This window comes from Megalobrama amblycephala, linkage group LG10 (genome assembly GCF_018812025.1).
Source record: "Megalobrama amblycephala isolate DHTTF-2021 linkage group LG10, ASM1881202v1, whole genome shotgun sequence".
NCBI classification, from domain to species: Eukaryota; Metazoa; Chordata; class Actinopteri; order Cypriniformes; family Xenocyprididae; genus Megalobrama; species Megalobrama amblycephala.
In genome coordinates, this window is record NC_063053.1 from 37585984 (window position 1) to 37613743 (window position 27760).

A 27760-nucleotide genomic window follows, 5' to 3' on the forward strand; every position below is an offset into this window, starting at 1 on the left:
ATGCAACTTGCACTGCAAAAAACACAAAAATATTCAATGTCAAATATGTAATTTATATGATTCGTGCAGAACTGATGAGTCTTCATGAGCGAGGGTTTGAGGATCAGTTTACATTCTTTCCTTTGTTCTTTGTTCAATTTTATTATTGTTTTTAACATTAAACACTCATCCACATCTGGATCCTGCTGCACGTCACATCCAGCTGTTTCTTAAATTAGATTTCTATGAAATCTTAAATTTCTATTAAATAGTGTAAAACAGTGCCGAACTGAACAATAGTGACTTAACCATGAAAATGTTGTGTAATTATCAAATCAAATTAAAATAAATAAAATGCTTTATCCAGACTAACACAGGCAACTTTTGATCGATTTTGAGTTTGGGTTCCTTGCCGCTGTCGCCTTTTAGCTTGCTTAGTCGGGGACACTTGACATTTGACTTGACATTTGATATTCAACAGTGCTTTGATCTGCATTGACACTATTCTTTAAGAGCTGCTGTGCAGCCAAAATAATGTACCAGTTATCAATGTAAAGCTGCTTTGACACGATCTGCATTGTAAAAAGTGCTATATAAATAAAGGTGACTTGACTTGACAGGTGTAAATCTGAGGCTCCACCTTCTTTGATGTATAAGTCTGAGGCTCCGCCTTCTTTGAGGTGTAAATCTGAGGCTCCGCCTTCTTCATTTGTAAATCTTCTCTGGTTCATTTCCTCATTTCCTGTTCAGTCGGTTGAGGTCAGATGTGAAAACATGAACACTACCTTACGGTAGACATGAATGTATTTCGATCTTTTTTTATGCCTAAGCGAAGAACAAAAAATAACTTCTGCTGTGAGTAATGGGCCTTTACTATTTGTTAATACTCAAACTTCAATATAAGCAAAAAGAATGTTTGGAACCCTACTGACACACTAAAGCAAAAGATATAAATAAAGGCCTCAGAACAGTTATTGTTGTGAAGCATCAGACATTGCTGTAAACATCACAATACTGTACATTTCAAAAATTAAAAAAGCATTTTTAATATAATATTTCCTTTTATTGTTTCTAACACAAAATATAAAAGAAAATACATGTTCACTGAAGTACATTCATGATGTTCTTAAAATACAAAGTGCAAATAAATCAACTGCTAATTTACCAGCATATGTTTCAACATGCATGAAATCAACATGATAAAGCTTTGATAATATCTGACTTTAAATTGATCTTGCATAAACTCTGAATCAGCTAAAAAACAAGATGGGATAAGAAAATCTGTAGAAAGATTTTGTAAACCTGCCTTTAAAAATGTAATAATTTTAAATACACTGCTTGATAATGCATAGTAGATTTTTAAGCTACAAAGTGATAGTCAAATTGATAAAACATTTTTAATAGTTAAAGGTAGAAACAGTTTTCAGAGTAAAACACTCACTCAGAGACAAACATCTCAACACAAAGGCCCTGTTTCCACCTGGTATTAAGATGATTAAATACGATCTAACGGACAAACCCACGTCACGTGTCTTCCAAGTGACAGAGGAAAGAGGCCAATGAGAAGGACAGATAGCAGCTGTGAGTCTGATCAGGACACTTGTGATCGCATCGCTAAAATGCATCTTCATACGAGGTGGAAAAAATGGCCAAACAGTACAGTGGAATAGATATTACCTTACAAAAACTGTTCTGATGGCATGAAATGCCTTGCTTTGTTGAACTCAAAGTGCATGGTACAAAGGAAAAGAAACAGCCAACAAATATGCATTGAAAAGTATAGATTGTGCATGTCATTTTCAAACACGGATGTTTTCTTTGACTGTATGCATGCTGCATGCTGGGATGTTGTTCGGATCTAGAGTTTTAGTGTAATGGGAATGCCAGTCTCTTTCGAAGACAGCTTTCATCCGTTCAACTACAGAGGCGGTGTTGTTCTCCTGCGGACGCTGTCTGATCACCACACCAACACCCGCGTTGAAGACAAACTCGTTGCCCACCCAGTTTGAATTCCCTAAGAGCCCAGAAACATGGTTTAGAAGAAGTGTTAAACACCTCTTTCCCCCTTTTCTCAGTTCACTGAATATGACATTAACACATGTTCTCACCTAAATACACAGAGCTGTCTGTCACCACGAATCTGCTGTGGTTGATTCTGTAGAGACGTCCATCGCTCTGCTCCCGGGGAATGAAGAACTTCTACAAGAACAGCAGAACAGTACATGTGTTTTCAGTGACAGGAGTCCTGCCATAGCGGACGTTTATTGCTTATGAAACAACACTGATCCCGATTAGATTGCTTGATGAATGTTTTATCTGGCCATACAGTTCATGACAAAATGGACTGTAACAAATTCTGTTCAAAAAACTTCCATTGCCTTCCAGGACCTTTATATCTCAGGGTGCGTCTCAATCAGCTCTCTAGTTCAGACGTCAGTAGTCACTCATTCACTGATCGCAAAATCCTGCTAGTGCACTGAACCGTTCGCTCCCTAAAAAGTCCCACAATGCACCGTGAAAACCAGGGTGCATCGATGCTCATGATGTTCCCTAAACGGAAGTTTAATTAACCGACTTGAGACGCACCCCAGTGGTGATCTGTTCTTGTTTGGTTCCTCAATGAATCAGCATTATGAATGAATTGTTTGATTTAAAGAGTCAATCATAAAGACTCTTGTCGCCACCTACTGGCATGAAGGTGTAACCTGCTGAATGAGTCATTGTAAATCGCTTATCTGATTTAAAACAAGCAGAAAACTGTAAGACATAAAACAACCCACAGTCAAAATATCTGATAAAAATTACTTGTTATAGGAGCAACAGCCTTGTGGGCAGCAATTTTTCTCGGTTTAAAGGGTTGCCCAAAAATAAAATTTCTGTCATTAATTACTCTTCCTCGTGTCGTTCCACACCCGTAAGACCTTCGTTCATCTTCGGAACACAAATTAAGATATTTTTGATGAAATCTGAGAGACTCATCCATAGACAGCAATATAATCAACACTTTCAAGGTCCAGAAAGGAACTAAAGACATCGTTAAAACAGTCATGTGACTGCAGTGGTTCAACCTTAACGTTATGAAGAGACGAGAATACTTTCTGTGCGCAAAAACAAAACAAAAATAACTTTATTCAGCAATTTTTCCTCTTCCTTGTCATTGTTATGAAATTGACGCAGTTCAACGCTTCCGTGTTTACGTCAGTATTGGCTGAAGCTGGTCACATGATCAACACGATGCATGCGTGTGACGCTGACGCAGGAGCCGGCCAATAATGAGTCGAACCTGGAAGAGCTGGACGCAAACAACGAATGAGAATGACACAGAAGAGAAGAGATTGTTGAATAAAGTCGTTATTTTTGTTTTGTTTTTGCGCACAAAAAGTATTCTCGTCTCTTCATAACGTTAAGGTTGAACCACTGCAGTCACATGACTGTTTTAACGATGTCTTTAGTACCTTTCTGGACCTTGAAAAAGGTAATTTTGTTGCTTTCAATAGAGGATAAAAAATAAAAATATCTTAATATCTTAATTTGTGTTCTTACGGGTTTGGAACGACATGAGGGTGAGTAATTAATGGCAGAATTTTAATTTTTGGGTGAACTAACCCTTTAAGTTTCTTAAAGTCTGTTCACAAACATTAGCCTGTAGTTGCAAATTGTGGCATGTGGAAAAGCATTCGCATCTCTTGTGTTTTTATTAATGACATCATCAGCGATTAGTCGACATCAACTCGACTTTAATCACATAACAGTCGACTTAAAAAAACTGAGGTCGTTCAACCCCAAGCAAACAGTGCTGTTGGACTCTCCACCTGTCAGGTTTGAAGACTGGTGTGTAATGTAAAACAATGATTTCATAATAAATTAAGATAATAGCGTGAGCAAGCCTTTGCCATGCAAATCTCTGGTAATCTGTGATGAATGCACACTCACCACCTCCACGGAGCAGTTGAGCGACTCTACACACAGCGCTTTCAGAGACCAGAGGAAGTTCAGCGTCAGCGGCTCAGTCTGCTCCCCGCAGCTTACTAACAGACGAACCCTGAGGTTTCTGCTCAGGATCAAGGCTTCTCGGAGCATGTTGTCAATGAGTGACCAGTACCTGTGAAAGTACATACTGCGATGAATGATGGTACGATCCCATGAGAACTAAATCTGATCCTCCTGCATGCTCGTTCAACAGTAGCTTTTGATTTATGTCACAAATGTTTCATTATATTATAGCAGATGTGTTGGTCAGCCGTTGTTTAACAGGACTCACTTGGGTTGGCTGCGGTTCATCATTGGTAAATAGTCGGTTATGGAGATGTAGATAAATGTCTCGGCCTCCTGAATGACTCTTTTAATGGCCTCGGTGTCTTTCGTTCGGTGTTTTGGGCAGAAATCATCTGGAGAACTCTAGCACAACAAAAACATAAATGCAATCATGATTGACAGATTTAAGGATCTATTTCTCCTCTCTCTCCTTCAATGGTGTAACCCAGTGTAGTCAACTTTATTCACTCCTAATATTTGCAGTAATTTACATACAGTGAGGTTAGAAAAATCTCTGCTCAGGAAAACTATGATCAACACTGAGCTAAAGCCACCAAAGAATCGCCACCAAACACGTGAACACTGCCGTGTTCAGTTCATGACCAGGAGAGCAGCTATGATTTATCATTCTCTCCTAGTTTGAGATAAATCACACGTCACAGTGAGGTATTTGATCAAGAGTGAAGCAGTAGCAGAACCTTCTTGTTCATTTTCTTCGAGGACTTCATTGATTGAACAGGATATTAAAGGCAATGCAACCTTTAATCAATGAAGACCTGTGTCTGTAAATCTGTAATAGCAAATCTCTCTTCCATAAACAGTGCAGAAAACAAACATCATTAATCTTGCTTTTCTAACCCCGTCTCTCTCCGCTCTATTTATACTGCAGGGTGCCTGTAGTCACAAACAGATAAAACATCATTACAGTGAAGATAATCAGATGAAGGATCATTTCCATGCACTGGGATTTTTTCTGGCTTCCTCCAGAAATGAAAAATCGAAACACCTCTAAATCAACTCACAGAAATGTACGCTTCTGCTTTAGAGTCGTTCAGAGACAGCAGCAGGTTCTTGTCTCTGTTATTCAGTGCGTACAGTCTCTTGGACCATATTGAGGGCAGAAAGTCTTTGTGTTGCAGTTGACAGTACAGGCTGAATATCCGGTGCAGGTCCAACGCCAGACAGCTGCAGTCATGAATGATGATGCCAAACTCCTTCATCTGTAAAAATAACACGTCACTCTCCAGACCACTGAAATATCACTAAACATGATGAAGAACATGACATATTACACAACTCCAGCATACAAACTAGAAAAATAGAGTTCGTTGGGACAAACTTTTATGTTGGCTTGACAAGGCCTTGTCTGAATGTTTGAAAGTGTTATAAGCTTCCTAGCATGTTTTATCATATTGTTAGCATGTCTTAACATGCGTCTAGCATTGTTTTACATTTTGTAGCTGTTTTTAATAAATTGTTACCATGAATTAGCATGTTGTTAGCATGAATTAGCATATTAGCATGCTTTAACATGTCAACATGAATTAGCATGTTGCTAGCATGTTTTAGCACACTGCTAGTATGTTTTAACACATTACTAGCATTAATTAGCATGTTGCTAACATGATTTAGCATTGTTGCTAGCATGTCCTAATCTAGTTGCTAGGCTTTGCTAGTGATAGATACCTAGTGGATGTCTATTGTATAAAACTTTTGACCCCACAGTGAAAGTCCATGGGACTTTTCATAGCTTTGATTGTCCATTTAACAAAAATTGTAAGTCAGATTAGTTGAAAAAATACAGCAGCCCGAGTCAGAACCGTCTGAAGGTCTGAGAGGAGTTTGATGGTTAGCTTTAAAGCTCTAGGAGGAGATACTGATGACTCAGAAGAAGAAGCTTGGCAAGTCAACATAATAATCAGGTGGACTAAATAAACTTAGTAAAGCAACATGTAGAAGTGGAATGAATTCAAAAAACGTACTCGTTTTTAAAGCATTAGTTCACCCAAAAGTGAAATTTCTGTCATTAATTACTGTCCCTCATGTGGTTCCACACCCGTAAGACCTTCGTTTATCTTCATTAAATTGAGGTTAAGCTACTGGAGTCACATGGATTACTTTAATAATGTCTTTCCTGTTCTGAACCTTGAGTGCATAAATTGCGTCACTCCCAATGGAGGGACAGAAAGCTCTTAGACTTCATCAAAAATATCTTAATTTGTGTTCCGAAGATGAACAAAGGTCTTACGAGTGTGGTAATTAATGACATAATATAGAATGAGGAAGTAGTTGTGCAAGAGTCCATTAACAGGGTTATGTTCCAATTACTGCATAATCAACAATATTTGACATCAAAACAAAACAAAGGCCTTATTCAGGTTTATATTGCTTTAATATCCAGACTATTGGTGTCCAGATAAACACAGGTACATTTATAGAGTTCTTCTTTACCGTAGAGAGTGACCTCCAGTCCATGATGGCACTTCCCACGTACACGTGCTGCCTGTCCACCACCCAGAATGGAGGAGTTCAGCTGGCCTCTAGTGAGGGCTGTCATGTTCAGGTAACGCACGTCTGCACCTGATTGGTCAAAGAACGTTCTCAGATTTTTCACACAAGGTGCCATCAAGTGCATGTGTTCATTTCATGGCTGCGAGTGATATACGTATGCGGCGCCTAGTGTAACCTGCCTAATTTCATGACCTGAATGAATCACATGACACAAAATACAGACTATTTCATGACTAAACAGTTATACTTTAATGACTTTTAATGCATTTTTTAATTAATTACTGGATAAGCCATTGTCATAGACCCAATAATCACATAGTTATATTGAACCTGGCAAAATGCACAAGTATTACTGACCAATCAAATGCACAGACCCAGAAGAGAACAGTCATGTGACAGACATCCAGCAGGTCTGAGTGTTTCAATGCGGTTGATATGACCCATCTTTCCATCTCAATTTGATTCATGGAAATCCACTGAGAAGCTTCCAGTTCTTCCTGAGCCTGTTTCACCAGCTGATGTTCTGGTTCCTGTTCCTGCTGTGGTTTCAGCTTTTCATTTGCTAACCTCACCGCACTCATAAGCTGTTTAAACCAACAGCACTGCTTCTCACTCAACCGACGCCTTTGTTACATTTAAGGAGGTAAATGTGATTCTTTCCCCCAGTCCCAAAGTACCTTGGCTCAGTTTGTCCTGGTTTCCCATTCCAAATATTCAAATAAACCAATTTTTCTGTCACACTGTGATCCTAGTCAAATAACCAACACCTTCCATTAGCACCTGTCAGTTTCTTTGACTTCTTTGAAATGTTGCACAAGAAAGAAATTACTTTTAACGTGATTCTGAATCTCCACAACCATCCCAAGTCAATGTCCTCCTGAATCTCCTCCTCAGTACGATGGTGGCCACACTCAAAATATGTTACGAGCAACCTGGTCTCATGACGAAAACATATCCGTGGGCACGTTTTCGCGAGTCGCAAAATACGTACCAATGAGCACATATCGCTGCAGTTTCGCTGCGAAATGTCCACTCAGTGGCGCTAAAAGTGTGTTCCTTTTTTTTTTTTTTTGCCGGAGCAGATAATAGGGTGAATGCAGTACGTTTTTATGACGTTGTTTTTATAACGAATCGCCGCGGTTCTTGATTTGACATTTGCGCTCCGTTGCATTTTAAAATAACTTCCCACTGACACTATGCCTAAACCTACCTGATAGTGTTAACAAAAGCAAACGTGATGTAAGAAGCGTCCGCGATCCGTTTTTCAGCTCGTTTAGATCTTTCTTTGAGCTCTCTCTTTTTTTTTTTTGCTGTCAGTCGCCTTTCACGGAATTCATACCCAGGCAGGGGGGAAATCGACTCCTCGTCGTAAGTCCAACTCCGTATCGGCTGAGCTACCGAGCAAGCTTGTTATGGCCAAAAAAAGCGAAACGCATAGAGCCGGAAAGTCCAAAGTACGTTTGTTTACAAATCGGGCACTCCGGTAAGAAGCGTTTTGAATCGTGACATGATATTGCGCGAGGAGACGTGAAAAAGTGCTTATCGACGTTTTACCGGCCTCTAGCGTTCGTTTCTGTCGGAAACTGCAGCGAGACGTACTCGTCGGTACGTAATTTTGTGTCTCGCGAAAACGTGCCCACGGGTACTTCTCTCCTATGAGACCAGGTTGGTTACGAGCCCAGTACAACTGAGCAACCTTGGTGGGGTCTTTTATGTCAACTGGTCACTTAGCTCAAAAATGACAGTCTTCAATCTAAAGGCATTTAGATGCCGTTTACAGCTGCATCACAGCATAGCTCTTGGCCTTTCGGTACACACTCTTCTCCCCTGCCTGTCATACTCCCATCTAGAAAGGTTGGGAAGCCATTTATCATTAGAACTTGATGTCATGACTCCACTTTGATTCATGACTCCAATGATCTTCCTGACTCTCCTACCCTCCAGACTCTCCATCAATGCCCTCTTCCTCAAGTCCCTGGGGTCTATTCCTAAGATTCCAGTTATTCTCCAAAACATCAAGTGTTCCCTCTCACAGTGTCTCCTCTGAGTCCTAGTTATCTTTCCCAAGTCAGTTACTTCTCCCAAGCCTCCAGTAGTCCTTTCTAGGGTTTCAAAGCCTGTTGTTTGACCTGTCTATCTTGAGTAGATGAGGGCCAGAGAGAATCTGAGCAGGATTCTGAGATGTGGAAACCCCGGAAGCAGACTCAAAAACAATTGGTACTCATTTTTGTTCCTCTCTTAAACTTCTCTTGGTTTCTTTGCAGTATTTTATGTCCTTTGGACTTGATTGTAGGTTTACTAATTAAAGTGTTTCCTATTCATGTAGAGTTATTACCTAGTTCTGGCATGAAACAGATGGCGCAGGCTGTCTCATTTGCCAATTTCCATTACCATACCAATCTCCCGAGAGTTGTCATGACAATTAAATTGATCAAATTCCTGTGCCTTTGCTTCTTGGGTCCAAACAGAGAGAGTCTTACGAGATTGTTTTGCTAGACAGTGGCTGCCAAATAACATGATATACTTACCTCTCTGAGCGAGTGCCTTGAGTTCTGGGGAATCAGTCAGTCCACTGGCCACTCTCAAACTGACCGACCGAGACCGCAAACTCATCAGCTGACGGAATAAGATCTGACCCTGAGGATGACAGAAGAAACAGCTACATTTAAATCAGGTCATGTTGGGACTAATCCAACTTCTTTAGGAGAAACTCAATGTTCTACATTCAGTCATTGTACAATTATCTGCATCACCAGGAAAGTTCATAGACGTAATCAGTAAAGGTTTTGAAACTGCAGTATGTTGATTGTTACCTGTTTGGCCTGAGGAAGTTCTGATTCAGACTTGGTGGAGTTCAGTGCCCACCATGGTGACACAATCTCAACGGATCGACGCGCTCGATCCAGCAGCTCGTGAAGACCAGCGGTCAGTGGAACTGTGTCCTTGTATGGAATAGACAGATCTTCTGGAATGTTCTCCACAAGCACAAAACTGAGAACGCAAGAGAATCTACATTCAACTGAAGGCATATTGTAGTACTGCATAACTTTCCCTCTAATTATGAGATGTAGCCGTTTACCCAGGTATGGAGATTTGCAACAATACGTGCTAATATTTGTCAGATGTTTTTGTTATTTTATTTTGCACAGGGTTATGTGGGTGTGGGCTATAATATCTGGTTGTCAATAATTGTGATAACACTGTTTCTGGGTCCAAACCTCCAAATGAGAATACTAGAATACTATCTCAATACTATCTCATTTGAATCAGGAACATGTTTTTTGGTAGTAATGTAGGTGTATATGAGCACTGTTTGCTTTTGGGATCTGAAGGAGCGTTTGGACCCATCAGACAGGTGTGGATAATGGATTGCCACTATGCGTACAAAATTTCATTGCAACACCTCCTAGATTTGACTAGATTACAAAGTCACATGTTTATTTATCATCCTGACAGTGATTCAGCACAATAAATCTTTATCTGGCTGCAACAGACAGTCAGATCACAAAGACATGGAATACACAGATCAATATGAGAAACAAAACACCTTGATGACAAGACACAGCAGGCCTACAAACACAACAGAGGTCGGCATATACTGTACACTAATGGAAATAAATGCAATGATACAGTAACAGAGTGAACAATGATAATGAATACACCCATACATACATAACTGTATGTATTATGGTGGCTTGCCAGCATTGCCTTAAGCAAGTGCCCAGGTCACGTACGTGGGCTTGAGAAGTGAAGAAATCAGTTGCCTCATTCGCTATTTGGCAAAATCCGGTGGGAGATCCAAGGAAAGGTGGAGCCCCTGTAAAGTCAACATGTCCTCCTAAATGACACCAATGCCTCAGTTTCATTATCTCTAAATTAAAATCTGATTTGAATCAAATTTAAAGCACAATGGTTACATGAAACAGTGTGAATTTGTTTATTAAAAGTACTATAGAACTGAATTACAGATTTCCCTGCATAATGAAAACAAATTCATATAAAATTCATGACCATGGCTGTCAATTTCAGAAAAAAACAATGCACAATGTTATCCAAATCTTTCCCAAATGCAAAGTAATCGCAGAGAATAGATGCTAATGCAAACAGAACGAGCAGAATTCACAGGAGAGTTGCGGCGGTCTGATGGTTAAGCATGTTGGCTGTTCAAGGTCCCAGGTTCACTTCAGGAAAGGAGATTTACTGCGGTCTCTCCTGAGCATTACCACATCACTCCAACACTTAAAGCATCATTAGAGGCTCCAGAGGGGTTTTACTTCTGTCTCGTACTGGAAGGGTCCTCAGATGAGAAGAAGCCTCTGCTAATGTCTTTTCTGCTGCTAAATCATGTAGATTTGATCACGGTTCCTCTCATGTTACAGTATATTGAGTCTGTGTAACAGAATATCTTAAAAGGTCACATTACCCGCACCCTGTCCACCACTAAATAGCTCAGAATCAATACTCTCTCTAACTCACATCTTTACAAACCCTTATAATTAAGACCACACAAGATAAAAAAGAATTGTGTGCCGTGAGTGTAGCTCACAGTCTCAGGCCTTTTTTGAAATACATCAGCTATTAATATTATGTTTGTGATTTCGTTTGGTGCCCCTAGTGGTGCATCAGTGACAATTTTAACAGCAAATACAGGCAAACTTGTCATGATCATTAGTGGGAGTGCCCTAATCAGCCACTAGAGGGCACTCCAACCCGGACTCTTGTTTTCACCCCTTGGACTTCATTTCTCCATAACCCACTTCCCGGACTCATTATCCCATTCATTGCACCCAGCTGTTTTGTGTTTCATCATTAGTATTTATACCCAGTTTGTTTTCTGCTTTGGTTATGGTGTTTTCATGTATGGTTTTCCTGTTCTCTGTTTTGGTTTTTATATGGACTGTCTTTATGGATTTTGACCCTTGCCTGTCTGTGGATTACGTTCTGGATTACCCCATTAAATGCTGCACATGGATCTTACCTTCTTGTCTCTGTGCATTCCGTGACAAAACTAGACTGCTTTGATGAATTCCATTCAAATCTTTACAAAGTTATGACTTCAGACCAAGTGTGCCACACACGTCCTGAAAAGTGAAGTCAACGCATTTTCATCGCCCCCTGGTGGCTGGCTGCAGTATGGTTCATAAACCACGCCCTCTTCGTGTAATTGAATGGGATGAGCAAAAACTAAAAAAATCAAATTACACCAAAGATGGTTTTAATTTTAAGGTAGTTTTTAGGTAATTTTAGGTAGTTCTTATCACAGAGATGTATGTTCAAGTGTTCGTTTTTCCCAATAAGTTAGTTATTTGATACTATAAAAACATGGTGTAACGTCATGATTGACAGCTGTGTTTACGATTGAGGGCAGGACCTTGATACGGCGGCTCCGCCTCAGGCTCACTACTGCGCAGACTCGGGCTCTGAATGATGCCATTGGCAACGACCGTTTCTGGTATGAATCGGGCCACACCTCCCCCCGACCGTTTGGGGGTGCAAATCGGGCTCAGAATTGGGCTTAAAATCTTGAAGAGTGTGGCCAGCCTAAACGGGGCAAATTAGCATGAGACGGCAGTCCCATAAATGAAAGAACGCAGATGCACGTCCTGAATTGACCAAGTTAGACGCGTTCCTGGGTCAACATATTATGTTGCACATGGAATAACATTCCTGTCTGAAAATGTAATCATAACCATATCCCTACCCAAACCTAACCCTACCTATAACGTATCCCTAAAATCAGAGGGAAATGATAGCTGAATAACTACTGATATAGAAGCACCAAACCCTGGTTGTAAGCCTAACCTGTAAACTTGTCCCTCAAATCTGATTGGTTGACTGGAATGATGTTCCAGGATCAACAAAGATGTTGATCCAGGAACATGTTGTGCTTGGTGAAATCAGGTTCTACAACACAGATGCAGCAGCTCATTTCCATAATTACCAACATAATCTACCAAGAGTCAGCAAATTAACATAGAGTCGCAAATAAGCAGAGCCACTGATAATCAGGTGCGGCTAATCAACCAACAACACAGGCGAAGCACATTAAAAATAATGTGGCTTGGCAAACGATATGTTCGGATAACATCTTCCTCTGCCATTGCACATAAATGAACAGGAAAGGAGAAGATTCTCTGTTTTCTGCTGTTCCTCCTCCTACAGCAACTATTGAAGCATGTCAAGTGTAAAATGGCTTAAGACATGCTTTTTTGGGCATTAAATAATGACACAAATGGCAGTAAACTGACTAGCACAGTAACTCATGTTGCATGATTCATTTAAATACACTCCTACCATAAATTTAGCGTCTGAAACGGAATATCCTACAAATGTATATGCAATAACCTCATCCGCACAAATAACTGTCCATGCCTTTTCATCGCTAATTTTCCAAGCTGTTTAATTTTTCACATTTTTTAATGACAAAAGAGGGTTTGCGCTGTTAATAAATCTGCCACTAATAATATTCAAGCTGACCTTTCTTATTATAAGATTTTCACTGAGAATGAACAATGTTAAGAGTCCATCATAAGTCATACAGTTGAAAGTCTAGCCGATACGGTTACATTGATGGTTCATAGCCTTGGATTAGATTTGGTGAATTGCAGAGGTCAGTTTTATGACAATGCATTGAATATGCCATACCAAACATTTCTTCTGTGGAACATACTGTATATGCATATTTATGTATATATTTATAATTGTATATTTACTATTCATACATAATGTTTTTTCATTGGGTATAGAAAACACTAGGTATGTGCAAGATGTCTACCAACACTTGATAGACATCTTGCCATTGGATCTATTCCAATGCATTTTTAAAAATACCTTCCCATTAAAGTCTTTGTAATCTTTGTGATGGAGAGCCAGAGGTGAATTATGCAGGTGTTTCACACCACCACATTTACATACAGTCATTTAACACACACTTTTCTGTGACAGACTTACGGGTGAGGAACACCAGTGAGTTTGCAGTTCACAATGCCAAGTTTCAAGTATGCGTTAGATGAATACACAAGCTAGAGCAGAAGTGACATGCCAAAGAAAAGTGAAGAATTTTTCCCTCAGTTGCAGTCCGTTTGAAATTTCAGAAGAATGATGTGAATTTGCTGACCACAGCAGAACTTCTGGAGTCACCACACTGTAAATAAAGCTGACGTGACAGTCTTGGATGTTGTTCTTCAGTCTCTCTTTCCTGATGTTTGTGTTGAACCGTGCATCTTTCTAAACCTTCCGTTTCCTAAACTGGGATGTATTAAAAGCAAACTGGAAACAAAAATGACACAGAGGCGTCTTGTGTCCCTGTGAAAGTTGATAACAGATTTAAAGAGAACGCTGGACTTCAATGACATTGTGGATGATTTTGCTTAAGTGAAAGGGAAAAATAATTTCATTTAAAATAAATGTTCAGATCACATATTTTCAGGAGGTAGGGAAAGGTAACAGAACTTATGAGTATATTTAGAAAAGTTGTGTGTAAACTGTTTTTTTGCATACTGATGATGTGTTGTGACGGGTTGTGCATGTAAAACACCATGGCATTAAAGCCCAACAAAAGGTCTGACTAACATTTTTTAATGTTTAAACTCCAATCATAGTATTTAGTGACCGTTGCAGGTGTTTACTGAGGCTGCCGTAGCGGCCGTTTAAACCCCCATAATTCATCAGTTCTTCTGTGTGTCCTCTCAGCAACAGCGTGTCCAACAACAGAAATAACACTCCAGATATAATGCGTAATACCTCATAATCGTGCTAACTTCAAAAAACCAGCTCTGCATGCAGAGATTTAAAGAAAACTCAAATGTGAAAATATCCACAGCGACTTGCATGTATAAGTTTTAGAAAACTGCTTCCCACACAACAGAAGTGCATTGAAGTTTATATATATCCTCTATATGATATGTTGCTTGTCATGAACAGTGGCATGTTATTAACAACATTATCGTTATTATACTTAATTTTCCTGAACATATGTACATATGTCATAACATAAATCTCTGACAGTGGTGTATGAGATGGGTTTCCCCCAAATGAGGTGATGATTGGATTTCGGAGGTGCTGGATCCGGTTCCACAAATGAAGCCCTGCGCGTGACATTAAAGATTACTGGGCATAAAGGGAGACCAGATCTACGTTGAGTTTTGAGTTTGTTTTCCATCATTGCTGTTTTCCTGCCTGTCTGAGTTCGTCAGTAGTTACTATGGTTACTCATTTGATTAGTCATTCTGTTCAGCTGTGGCCTAATTAGTTCCCTTTGCTTGTTCCCTGTATAACATTTCTGTTTCATTAGTGAGCCGTCTGGTCTCATCAGTGTATACGTGTTGTTGCGAATTACTTGCCTTCATCTGTGTTTACCCTGTGGATTATATATTAGAGACTTTATTTGTGATTCATCTTCAACCCGATCGTGACATTTTGCATGGCTGACTTTGGACGGAGATTTGGATGAGATTTGCAATGCAAAAAGTCCTATTTTATAATCCATCAAATAATCTATATTACATACAACACAAATATTACAAATTATGACATTAAAAAGAGCGCAAGTCACTCGTATTTCTTAAGGAACACTGCCCAACAGCACACCCGGTAAAGTTACAGCAGGAGTAATGCCTCCCTTTGCTCTCATAGAAAACCATAGAAAATAATCAGACCCCCAACGTGAGGTGGGTTTTGTGGGGGGTAATTGAGAATGAATAGGGGAAAGTCACATGAGAGGAGGCAACGTCTCCATCGCGCTATGATTGGATGTAATTGGTTATTATTGAATATGATTGGTTTGTGCGATAAACCCCGCCTCTTGTTGACGTGCACGTTCCACGCGTCAGTTTGAATGAACAAATGATGGTGTCAATGGAGAGACTAATTGAAAAGTAAGTAAACAGATCACAGTTAGATATCACCGCTTTATGTCACGTCAAAATCAAACTTGAAATGGACTGAAAACATGATGACTTCGGGGTTTTTAGTGCAATCAGCTTGATGAAATTAAAAATACAGTTCATGTCTATGACAGACGGTGTTTACAGAGCATAACTGATGATCCAAAATATCCTAAGCTGACTATTAAAAAGAAAAACCGCAATACACAAATAAAATATATTGTTTAAATTATTATTGCCTTTAGTTATTATTTTGGAATGAATGTAGAAATGCTTAAAACACTAACTCGATGAGATTGACTTGGTTTTGTTAAATAGCACATTTGTTACAATACATTGTTAATGTAAAATTACAAAATAGAATTGTATTTGGTTTCTTTTTTTTTCTTTTCTAATGTAACGTTCATTTAACAAGGAAGATGCGTCAACGTTAAGAAAAATGCACATGAATTTACATTGATTCATAAATAAATAAAAAATGTGCCTCCTCATTTCAGAACACCACTGCACACCAGATATCGGAAATGGATCACTTTTAAAAGAAGATGGTTGTCAAAAAAATCGAATATAGTCAACAAATCATAATTGGGCATCAAGAGCTGCAGTGTAAAAGCGGCCTTAGATTAAATGCATCAATCCACTTTTTCAGACTATTTAGCCAGACTCGTTGTCATTTGTCAGGTCGGAGGGGTGAGTTTTGCTTACCGGCAGGTGCGGCTACACGAGTCTTCAGTGATGCCGTCCTCATCATCGCCCCACACATCTACAGCAGAGAATATTAATGCTATCAGGACAGCACAGCAGCACACCAGCGCAAAGATCACAATGCATTTGTGCTGAGACTGCAAGAAACAAGAGGAAGAAGCAAAGACACTCATTCAGAGGTAGAGTTTAGACATGAGCAGTTTTTTGGACACGAAAAAGCTGCAATATCGCAGTATAGCTGCAATACAACTGCTGTTGAACTTCAATGTACTGCAGTTGTACTGTGATTATACTTCATTATACTGCAAATCTATGGTTGTGCTTAATTATACTGCAGTTTATTCTGCGTGTGAATTATTTAAATGAGGAATATTGTGAAGAAAACTCAAGATTACAATGGAGGCATTTCACACTGACACAGAGAATAACTGGAGGGACTTTTTCATGATCAAACAGCAACATTACACACTAAAAACAGATGAACATGGAGAAAAGCAGAATAGGTCCTCTTTAAGATGGTTAGTGTGAATGTGTGTGAGTGGTGTAAGAGTCCAGCCATGCAGTTTTCATTGCAAGGGAACTTGGGTTCAAATCACAAAATGAAAACAAGCAAAACTTTGACAGCCAGTGATCATTCACCATGCACTTTCATTTTGATAACACTCGTGTTCCATGGGATGAAAGTCATACAAGTTTCCTTGGACATGTGAGACAGGAGCAAAAATTCAGTGGAAGGTGTAACCTGATTGGACAGAGAAGACTTAGATCGGTGAACCCTACTGCAAAATCCAGCAGTGCTGATCACCAGCATGGGATGCTAGTTGTTGGTCTGCTCGTCCCCATCATGGGATGCTGGTGTGCTGGTGGACCAGCATATGTTGTGATATGACCACAACAAAGCTTGCGTTTATGTTAAAAGTTGTTGAAGTTTGTTTGAAGTCACCATTATGGTGATTAGTGTTCTGTAATGTGACTTTTAGTTGGGCACTTGGCCCTTGACTTTGGCTGAATTAATTTTCTTTCAGCATCTGACTACCATATCTCATGCTCCTGACTGCAATGACATACCTTTTACTATGTACACTTTTTTGGATCAGTGACTGAAAGCTGGATTTTGACAAAGGAGTTCCTAAATGACCATTAAAGTCTTTAAAAACAGCAACTTTCAATTCTGAGCTTTATTATCAATAGCTCTTTCTTAACAAGAGCTCTTCTCATAACTCCTGTAATTGAACAAACTGCTTATGATTATCTTATTTGTCTTCAAACGTTTTTGTTTTGCAATGTACACAAGCTTTAGAAGATATTTATTACTAATATAATCATTACTAAAGCAATTAAAATTTTCAATTCTACTGTCAACAGAGGGAATAACAAATTACAAAAGTTGTAATTATATATTTCAGTAAATCATGTTTTAATCTTATATTGTTTTTCCTTTACATCACTAATGTGTTAAAAATAGAAATATGCAAGCAAAAACAATGCTTGTCCCCAAAACACTGCTTGCATTCAGACAGCTGGCCTACTCACACTCCACCAGTTAGACCAGCACTATCCCAACATAAACCAGCCTGGACCAGATTGGAATTCATGCTGGTTTATGCTGGATTTTTCAACAGGGAAAGAATGATTTAGACAAAGAGATTGTCTCAATCATCTCCCTCAGTTCTGAATGTTATCATGTACATGGAGGCGCTGGTCAGGATCCTGATCAATACACATCGGGACACCGATTACCCAATTTGAAGTGACATAATCATGCAGTCGTGTAGTGAAATGTCATTTATCAACAGGCAGTTCAGGGGGTATTCCAGAAAGCAGGTTATGTGACATACCCCGGGTAAGTTTATGGATAAGTAAATAGTAAACTTACTCACTGAACATAAGCTATCAGTTGCAGTCATGATACTGATATGATAAAAAAAATACACAGATGGGCATAACAACAGCACTGATTAAGTGACTTTGAAATAACCGAATGGAAATGAAAAAACTTGGATGGTTCATATTTGGGCACCAAAATTATGTGACACTAAACAAGGCTGCATAAATAAAGTGGAGAGAAGACCAACCCAAGCTCAAATTAGCATGTATTTACACTGAGGAAAACAGTGATATATAATAACATACAATGAACATTCCAACAGATGGATATACTGTATATAAGAAAACAAAATCCTATTAACAAACCAAATGTTCCCCAAAGTTCATAATTAGTTTCTAAGACCTTATGGTCAGACTAGGACCCAAAAATAGTACCTTGACAGAGGATATACTGTATTATAAGATGAGCAAAGAATGTTCTGTCGTGTAAATAAGAATCAAATCATTTTAGTGCAGTCCTTCGAATAACTGGGAATTGAGTGATCAACAGTGTAGAATGTGACGCTAAGATCTAACGTGAAATTACAGCCAGCTCAGTGTCAACAGCTACTAAATAATTTACAAATTTTAAGAGCGCTCTGTGTGCTGTGACCGGCTCTAAATACTCAGTGAAATTTGTCCAGGGTGTCATTATCTAACAGTATATTTGACAACCACTGCTTGTTTAAGACAACACCATTAATTAAAGAGCTGTTTGGACATACTAGGACCTGTAATGACAATCAAGTCTTTCAGAAATCAAGGAGGAATAGGATCTAAAGGAGTGAATGTCAGTTTTGATGGTCCCCTTTAGACATTTAGAGATCTCCACAATCCTGAGAAGAAATGCTCTATGATTATGGAAGTGTTTTCTCGTGTCCTATCAGAGCAGAGGAATGGAATTAATCCAGTCTTAAATCCATATCAGGTTTTCCTGAGACCTACAGAGCTGAGGCTGCTACAAAAGGAAATCTCAGTTTAACACTTACTTTACAAAATAATCTGACCTCCCACCCAACACAACCAGAGCACTGTACGATTCAATAAGGGACGGGCTTGGTAAAAGGAGACCGTCTGTCTCAAAGCAGGTTATTGATTGTAAGCTGGAAGCTCATGATCAATAAGTCAATTAAACCTGCATTAGCCAGACATGGGATCCAGCTGAACTCCGTCGCAAGGCCACAAACTCCGGTGCCCACATCACAGAATCACCGCTGTGGAACATATTTTTACTCGCCCTCTCTGTGACAATTTCACATTCAGTAACATATTATCACATTATACACGTCATAGAATTAGTTCATGTTGAGGAGAAGATACACACAATCAGCTAGCCTATTTACAGACACGGGGGATCATTTCACTACAAACATGACAAAAACATAAATAATCCATCATAAAGAAATAAATCGACTGATATATTAAGTTAAAATTCATAAAAAGCATTTCATCCCCAACAAATCTAGCCCAGCATGTAAATTGTTTTTTGTTTTTGGTTATTGTCTTTAGCGTGTTTGCTAAGCTTGTTTTAAAACACAGAGGAAAGAATATAAATATTTACTAATATCAGAGACCAAATAAGACTCAGTTCTTTGCCTTCAGCATATTTTCTGTGTGTAGTGGCACACTGCTGCATTGCTCATGCAGAACAGCCTCAAGGCCTTGAGCGATGATGTGGAGTTCAGTGCTCCATAATTCTGATCTCATCCTAGTGTTCATGAAGCTAATGAGGCATCTAAGTAGTGTCTTTGCATGCATTAACCTTGAACAGGAGAGCATTACAAGCAACCCGGTTCTTACTGCCACATGTCCAAGAGCTCTGCCGCTACACAGAGTTTGTTTAAGGGTAGATCGGGAGACTGATGCAGAGGAGGTGGAGTCCAAGGTGGAGCCAGAGGAATGAAGGACCAGAGCAAAATTGCAGGCTCAGAGGACCAAGGCGGAGTTGGGGGCATCAGAAGACTGAGGAGGAGCCAGTGGGTCTGAGAACCATGGAGAAGCTGGAGGGATGGAGGACTCAGGAGGAGCCAGAGGATCGACAAACCAAGGCAGAGTCAGAAGGATGAGGAATCCCGGTGAAGCCAAGATCAGAGAGTAATGTTGGAGTTATGAGCCCGAAGGGTCCAGGTGGAGCCAGGGGGTTAGAACTATTGGGCTCTAAATCAGAAGACCGTGGTGGACATGGTCGACCAGGAGACCATGGTCACGCCGGTAGATGGCTGACCAGGAGGATGAGGAGGAGCCAGGGGACTGGAGAGAACAAGCGGGTCAATGCTGGGCAGGATCAGTGGAAGAGGGAGGATCGCAGACAGAACCAGGGAATCCTGTAAGCCGGATGGCACTAACGGAGAAGCAAGAAATTCCAGGGAGGGCACAAGGGTGGGAGGCAACTCCAGGAATACCAGACCGGTGGGCGCTGGCTCCAGGACGGATAGCTTCTCTGGCTGGGGGTCTGTGGCACACTCTGGGTCCATGACAGGCATGTAAGCCAGCTCTGGGTCCATGATGGCCATTCTCAGGCAAAATTTTGTCAAGGCATTGACCCTGACATGGAAAAACACACTGAAGGAATTGTTGGGGTTCGGCCCACATGCGGTCCTCGAGGGAACATTCACACTGGGTGAGGAGGAGGATCTATACTGCTGCTAGATCCATTTGTGGGTCTGTTCCTTTGTCACTGTTGGGTTGCAGGCAAGGAGAGATGAAGTGTGGATCTACTGGCAAAGCAGTATATTACATGGAAACAAAAACAATCTAGAACACAGAATAAAATGCAGGAGTGCACCAACCAAACCTTACATACACGAGCACGGACAAAGAGCCAAACTAAACAAAGGGTATAAATACATAAGGAGGTATAAAACAAGGAACTGAAAGGGCTAATCAATTAGAGCAGTTGTCATGTCGGTATTAACAGCTGCACAAACAGTGTTTACAGTCACACAGTATCTTTATTTCTGTGTAACAAATATTTAAATGATCACAGAATTACTGAGATAAAAGTTTATAGTTCAGATAAAACACTAATGTCTATGTTATCGATAAAAATAGAGCAAATCAGCTTTTGAAAGAGACTTGGTGCTGAAAACCACGCATTTATCGATTACATTGTTTCAGCACCAGCTGGCGACAAACGAGTGTTCAAAAATTTATTTGACGTTGAATCAACATTCAACAGATTCTTTCAAATACACTGATTCATCCACTAATGAAACGAGAATTTATGAGCGAGTCATTGAATCATACATCCAAACAGATTTAAAAAAAATAATTAATTCAAATATATTTAAAATTTTAAAATAGACTGCAGCAATTAATGTTTTGTCAGAACCTCTAGTAAATTACGTTATTTGGTTGAATTCAAAAAAATTTTTTTAATAAAAAAAATAATTATTGATACCAATCAATATGGAACATTATATTGTGATAATTTTTTTAGCTGTATCGCCCAGCCCTAACACCAATTATGCATTTTTATCTTTATCTGTCCTTTAGTGTATAATATAGCTATTTTGGCATGTACATGATATGCAAAGTTCACAAGAAAGTGAGTTAAAGAAAACGCTGCACCGGAAACACCTTGTTTATAGTCCTTCCATTAGTTCCTTTCCCACATCACCATGTCACACATTTTGGCTACTTTGGCCCACCCACAAACAAAGGTAGTCATAGACCAGGAAGGGTTACTGTTGGGTTAAGGCCCTGATATATTTCAAGCGTAATCGAAGAAAGAACTGGCGTGACATCATTTCACACTAAATCTGGCCAAAACAATGTTTGTTTTGAATTCCTTTCAGCAGTTCATCAAAGTGACTCTTGTGGAAAACACCTTCTAACTGCCATTGGTGTCATGATCACCAGTGAGAGTGCCCTATCAGCCACTAGAGGGCACTCCATCCCGGACTCTTATTTCCACCTGTTTCATACACTACATATCCCATAACACACTGCCTGGACTCGTCATCACTTCATTGCACCCAGCTGGACTGTATTATGTTATTAGTGTCTGTCTATTTATACTGAGTTGTGTCTGTCCTTGGTGGTGGTTCGTTGTTTAATGTTACGTGCACTTTTGTATCCCTGGTTTTCTGTTTTTCTCGTGTGGACTGTTTTCCTTGGATTTTGACCCTTGGCTGTTCTGGACTACGACTTTGGATTTCCCTTTTATTAAAACTGCTGCACTTGGATCCTAACGTCTTGTTTCTGTGGGCACCGTGACAATTGGTCTATGATTACGTAATAGGAGGGTGTGTGCTCATTTCTTCACACGGTCCGTTGAGGTCAGACACGAGTGAAAACATGAACACACTGATGAGCTGCTTTATAGGTGAAATAAAAATTATAATTGAAATTCTGATTCCTGAAATTTAAGAACATTGCAACACTGACGCTGGTTTTTCCTGTTTAATACTTAAGCTGCTTTGAAACAATCTGTGTTGTATAAATCACAACATAAATAAGCGTGACTTCACTTGACTGGAGTGCTGAATATCAGAGCTAATGTAAACATATCCACATCTCTACGATCAGATGCTTTCTTAACTGCTCTTTTCCCATCATTTTTGTTGTGTGTTTGCTCTGCGATTCGACTCAATTGACTTCAGAACTGGGTCGGTCTGTCAGGTCCTGTCTGAGACTGGTTCAGATCTTAAGCAGCAGGGAATACTATGTTACACTGGGTGCCTACAGCTCCAGCCATTACATCATATCCTGTGGTGTTCCTCAAGGCTCAATGTTGGGTCCTCTCTTATTTAACCTATACATGCTTCCTTTAGCTGGTGTAATTAATCAGTACAATATTTCCTTTCACCAGTATGCAGATGAACTCTATCTTTCACTTGCATCAGATGCCCACAATTAAATTTCCACCCTACTGGACAGCATAGAGAGCATAACACTGTGGATGTCACAGAACTTTCTACAGCTAAACAAAGATAAGACAGAGCTACTTGTTATCTGTAATGGCGCAGGTAGGGTCTATTGCTCCATATCTTGACTCTCTATCATTAAAATCCAGAAGTAATAAGGCCAAGAACTTCAAATCATGTTTGACAGTGATGTTACTAAAACAGCATATTGTCACTTCAGAAACATCTCCAAACGTACATGCATTTGCTACATCTAGACTTGACTACTGCAATAGGGGTTTTTCTGGGTTACCAAAGAGCTCTGTTAAACACTTACAAAGAGTTCAGAATAAAACTAGAAATCACATTACTCAGATCCCTTCACTGGCTGCCTGTCATTCAGGATTGAATGAAAGATCCTCTTATTAGTTTTTAAATGTCTTGATGCTACTGTCCCAATATATCTTTATAATTTGCTAAATAAATATACTCCAGCAAGATCACTCCAAACATCCAATAGTAACTTGTTGGTTGTACCAAAAACACAGATAAATATTAGCGGGTCAGTCTTTAGTCATTTCCGTCCCAAGCTACAGAACTCTCTTCCTGTCGACCTACGAGCAGAGTATCCAAGTCCGTTTATAATACACCACTTCGGGCTTCTTTTTGCGGTAAGTCACGTAAAAAAAAAAAAAAAATCAGGGGTCGCGGTTTGCACGTTTTTTTTTGGGCTTATTTTAAAAAATATGGTTGGAAAATCTGACAAGCAACTTTGGGTCCCACTTTATATTAAGTGGCCTTAACTACTATGTACTTACATTTAAAAATAAGTACAATGTACTTATTGGGTTCATATTGAATTGCAAAACACTTTTGCTGCTGTTGAGGTGGAATACGGGTAAGGTTAGGGACAGGTTTGGTGGTATGGGTAGGTGTAAGGGTTGGGACAACAGTGTAATTATAAATCTAATTACAGAAATTAATTACAGATCTAATTACATGCAGGTGTTTTTAAAATATAAGTACAATGTAAAAACATGTATGTACACAATAAGAGCAATGCATTAAATTATTACTTTAAATGTAAGTACATAGTAGTTAAGGACACTTAATATAAAGTGGGACCCAACTTTGTTACATTTCTGGTTGCTGTTTTCTCCAGTACATTGATTGACTGTCTGCTCACTGCTAATAGCCAATCTGTGCAGTAATGAAAGTGTTGTAGATGTAAACAGACGTATGTACATTTTGCCACCAAATAACAATGCCACCAACAGAGAGGTACAGAGATGGAGAGGAGACGGGGGAGATGATGCACGGTTAAGGGGAGGAGAGGAATATTTTTATAATGTATTAGCCTAATCATTACAGGTTATAAAAAACTAGTAATGCTAACAGTAGATATATGGTTCAAATTTATTTTATGATAAATATGTGGCTATATTACAGCTCCCCCTAGTGCTCTTGTCTTTTTCTCCTTTTCTATCTCCAAACCTATTCTGCTCACAGATGACCGGAGGACGGTGTGTGCCCTCCTGCTTTGCTGGTTTATTTTAAAACACATCTGAGGATTCTTTTTTTTTTTTTTTTGATGCACTTCACTGTGAATTTTTTGTAAATCCAAAGTAACTTTTGTTAAAAGATGAATCAGTGCCAACTGTACAGGATCTGACAGCATCACAAAGCACAAGTACACCTTTTCACAAAGTTTTGCCAATAAATGACAGTTGTGTATATTGTTTTCAAATCACTTATCTCAGGTGCGATAGCAGAGGGCGATGATTCTTGTTCCTATGCGCAGTGACATCAGCCATTCATAACTGTTACTAATGCAACTTTTTTCTTTATTTTCAATAGATTGAACAAGAGAAAGGCATGAGAGTGATCGACTGGCTTTTAAAGGAAACGGCTGCTATTACGTGTGTTTACATCATAAAAATAAAACCACTTGGGCAAAGGTCAGGAAAAAATGGTATTACATTTGACATACTGTCCCTGTCCTGAAATGAATGCAGAAATCTCAGCAGAGCCCCAGGAAAGACCAGCGTTTACTGACCCCAATTAAATGTCAAGACTGACGACAGCCAATCCAGCGCCGACACTCGTGAACTATAGCAGTCGCAAGATAACAATAAACTTGGTGGAGCAAAACTTTAATAAGCTGAAAGCTGTTTGAATAAAACATGCAGCTAAATGACTAGAAAGATCAAAACAGCCAGCTGTTGAGAAAACATGCTTTTATGACCGATCTGTTGTCCTCATCATAAAGTGTTAGTTGTTGCCTGCTTGCTCTTGTTTTCTTGCTGGATGTAGATGTAACCTGATTTATCATCTGATCAGTAAATCAGGCATATGTTCTGCCGTGAGAGAGAAGATCTCACAGTCTAGTTCAGTGCAGTTACTGTACGTGTCATTCACTGAGCGTATGAAAGTCTCACCCTTTACAGTATATGTTTCACAAATACAGTACATGTCCAGAAAACTCTTCTGCTTACCTGGAGAAACCTGCACGAGTACAACATGCTCTCCTGTATTTTGTACCGGCGGTGCATTGGCACAGTCTGTGTAAAATCCTTCAATCTGCACCTTTAAGAAACTACTGTAACTTAGACATGCGCCAGAGCCTGAAATACCTCGTCTCAAACTAACCCTCCATCACTCACACTTACCTTCACCATAATGGACAATTAATTAAACCCCACAGGAGATTACAGGAGCTGAAGTGTCAGAGAGTAATGCTGAAGACCACATCCAGCGGCTTTACTCCTTTAATTAAACCATAGATCATTTATTTTCTCTTGTGAAAGCAATACTTTCAACATGAAAATCTTCATCAGTTCTTTGCATCCCTTTCTGAGCATCTGATGCTGAAGAGATGCCACCTCCACATGCACTTGATTAATGGGTGAAGACTCACCTTCATGATGGACTGTGAGTGTCGCTGCACAGCGTGTGAAGCTCAACTCAGGGTCTCTGATCAGGGACTGACGCAGTTGAACGCCTGCTGCTGTTTATTGATTTTGTAAAGGCACAGTTTTCCAGCAGCTCCAGTGTTGTGAGCTCTCCACCCTCAGCATGAGACTGATCCCTCCATCCCTCCTGTGCAAGATACACCTCTTCAACCAGTCCAGCCAATGAGAACGCAGCTGCAGTCCGACCCCTCCCACAAGCAGAGAAACACTCATTGAGAAACACATCAGAGTATCAGTTACACACACGCACAGATATGAGTCCACCACAAGAGCTGATAAAAGGAATGCTGAACTAAAAACTGAATATTTGTGAAAAGCACATACACAACTATATATATAAGCAAAATATTCTTCCTCTAATTACCCTGAAAATGCAGCAATTAAAACAATAGTTAGTATCAACATAAAAAGGCATAAAACCAAGCCGTCGATTAACTGATTTCAAATCAAGATGATTATTTGGAGACAGATTGAAAGCAAAACATCTATTCAGCATTTTATGTCCTGTGATGCGATTCATTAGTACTTCCAGAAGGAGGCGCCGTTTGATCTGTGTTGAGCTCTGTGAGAGATGAGACTCTTACAAACTTGTAAACTCTGAACTTTCTACAAGTTCTGACTGAGAAAAACATAAAAAACAGCAATACATACTAACATGTAGGATATTTCTGTTTTGTTTTTTTTGTTTGTTTTCTACTATTTTTGCCTTTGATCATCCTGTTTTCCACTAACAGACAGTGCTGCATTTCATTGACCTCCGAGGGAGATGTCGTAGCCAATACGTTTTAGAAAAACTAAGATGGTGTCCAAGCACACATAAAAAAGGGGTATTTTGCACAAATAATGCTGAAGTATCATATTTACACATAAAGGATGGATAGAATTGTGTGCAGGAGCGCATTAACGCACGGCTTCCAGGGGCCTACACTGGGGATGGAAATTATATTTTTTGAATAATTATTTATGGGACTTTGCAGCAGTGATCACAGTATTCTATAAACAAACTCTCATACATTTTCAGGACTTGAAACTGCATTTTCGGCGAACTAAGCCCTGCTGTGTGAATGGAACCAGACCGGACATTAGTGTTCTGTACACTGTAAAAAATGACCGTGATTTTAACAGTAAAAGACTGTAAAAATGCTGCGGTGAAAAACTGTTGATTGGTTTACAGAAAGTTTCCGCTATATACGGTGAATAACTGTAATAGATCAACGGTACATTTAATGTAATTTTACGTAATAACGTTAAATTCACAGTTTTTGGAAGTGAAAAATAACAATTCATTGAAAAGTTACAGTGAAAAACCGTTTTGACATCCACAATTCCCTGTGATACTTCACATTTGATATATTTTCTGAAATAACTCTGTTTCTTCTTATTTTTCTCATTTTTTTCTAATCAGTTATGACATTAGGTTTTATGTTACTCTAATGTTGTTAAATTAATGTTTATTGCATTTTTAAAATTTCATGCATGTTACCATGATGGTGTTTAGTGTGTGTGTGAATGACACTGTGTGCACCTTTTATGTTATTTGTCCTTCTCAGCTTGTGGAAAAGCTGTTTGATAACTTTGATCTCATGGACTCTCATCACCACTGGTTTGGTGACTGTCAGTGTATTAAAAGGTACAAAACAGATATTAGACTTCATTGTTGGTAATAACATTATATCAGTTAATGAAATACGTATTTTACCGTAAATTTAACAGATTAAATGTAAAATTCACATGAACTCCGTAATTGTTTACGGTTTGATGTCATTTTTACAGTATTGTTCTGGTAACCACAGCTGCCGGTATTTTTCCGTAGAAACAACGGGATTTTTTTTACAGTGTAGGGTCAGCAGTTTGAGAGCCGCTTCCATGGTAATGAGCTGAAGGCTTTACATCCAGTCATCTGTGTTTCATCGGAGGTGCTGATTCAAAGTCTCAATTTTAATTTCAGGAGGTTTTAAAT

General features: G+C 39.3%; 1 protein-coding gene across 1 annotated transcript; it reads right to left on the reverse strand.

The window, feature by feature from the left end:
- Nucleotides 1–1060: 1060 nt before the first annotated feature.
- LOC125277556 (inactive phospholipase D5) lies at nucleotides 1061–25988 on the reverse strand. The gene is given in 11 exon segments (XM_048206021.1): nucleotides 1061–1993; nucleotides 2088–2178; nucleotides 3913–4081; nucleotides 4241–4377; nucleotides 5037–5234; nucleotides 6466–6534; nucleotides 6536–6594; nucleotides 9054–9162; nucleotides 9339–9516; nucleotides 16116–16252; nucleotides 25746–25988. Coding segments are annotated over 11 exon segments (1368 nt in total). The 5' UTR covers nucleotides 25752–25988; the 3' UTR covers nucleotides 1061–1778.
- Between the last annotated feature and the right edge of the window lie 1772 nt (nucleotides 25989–27760).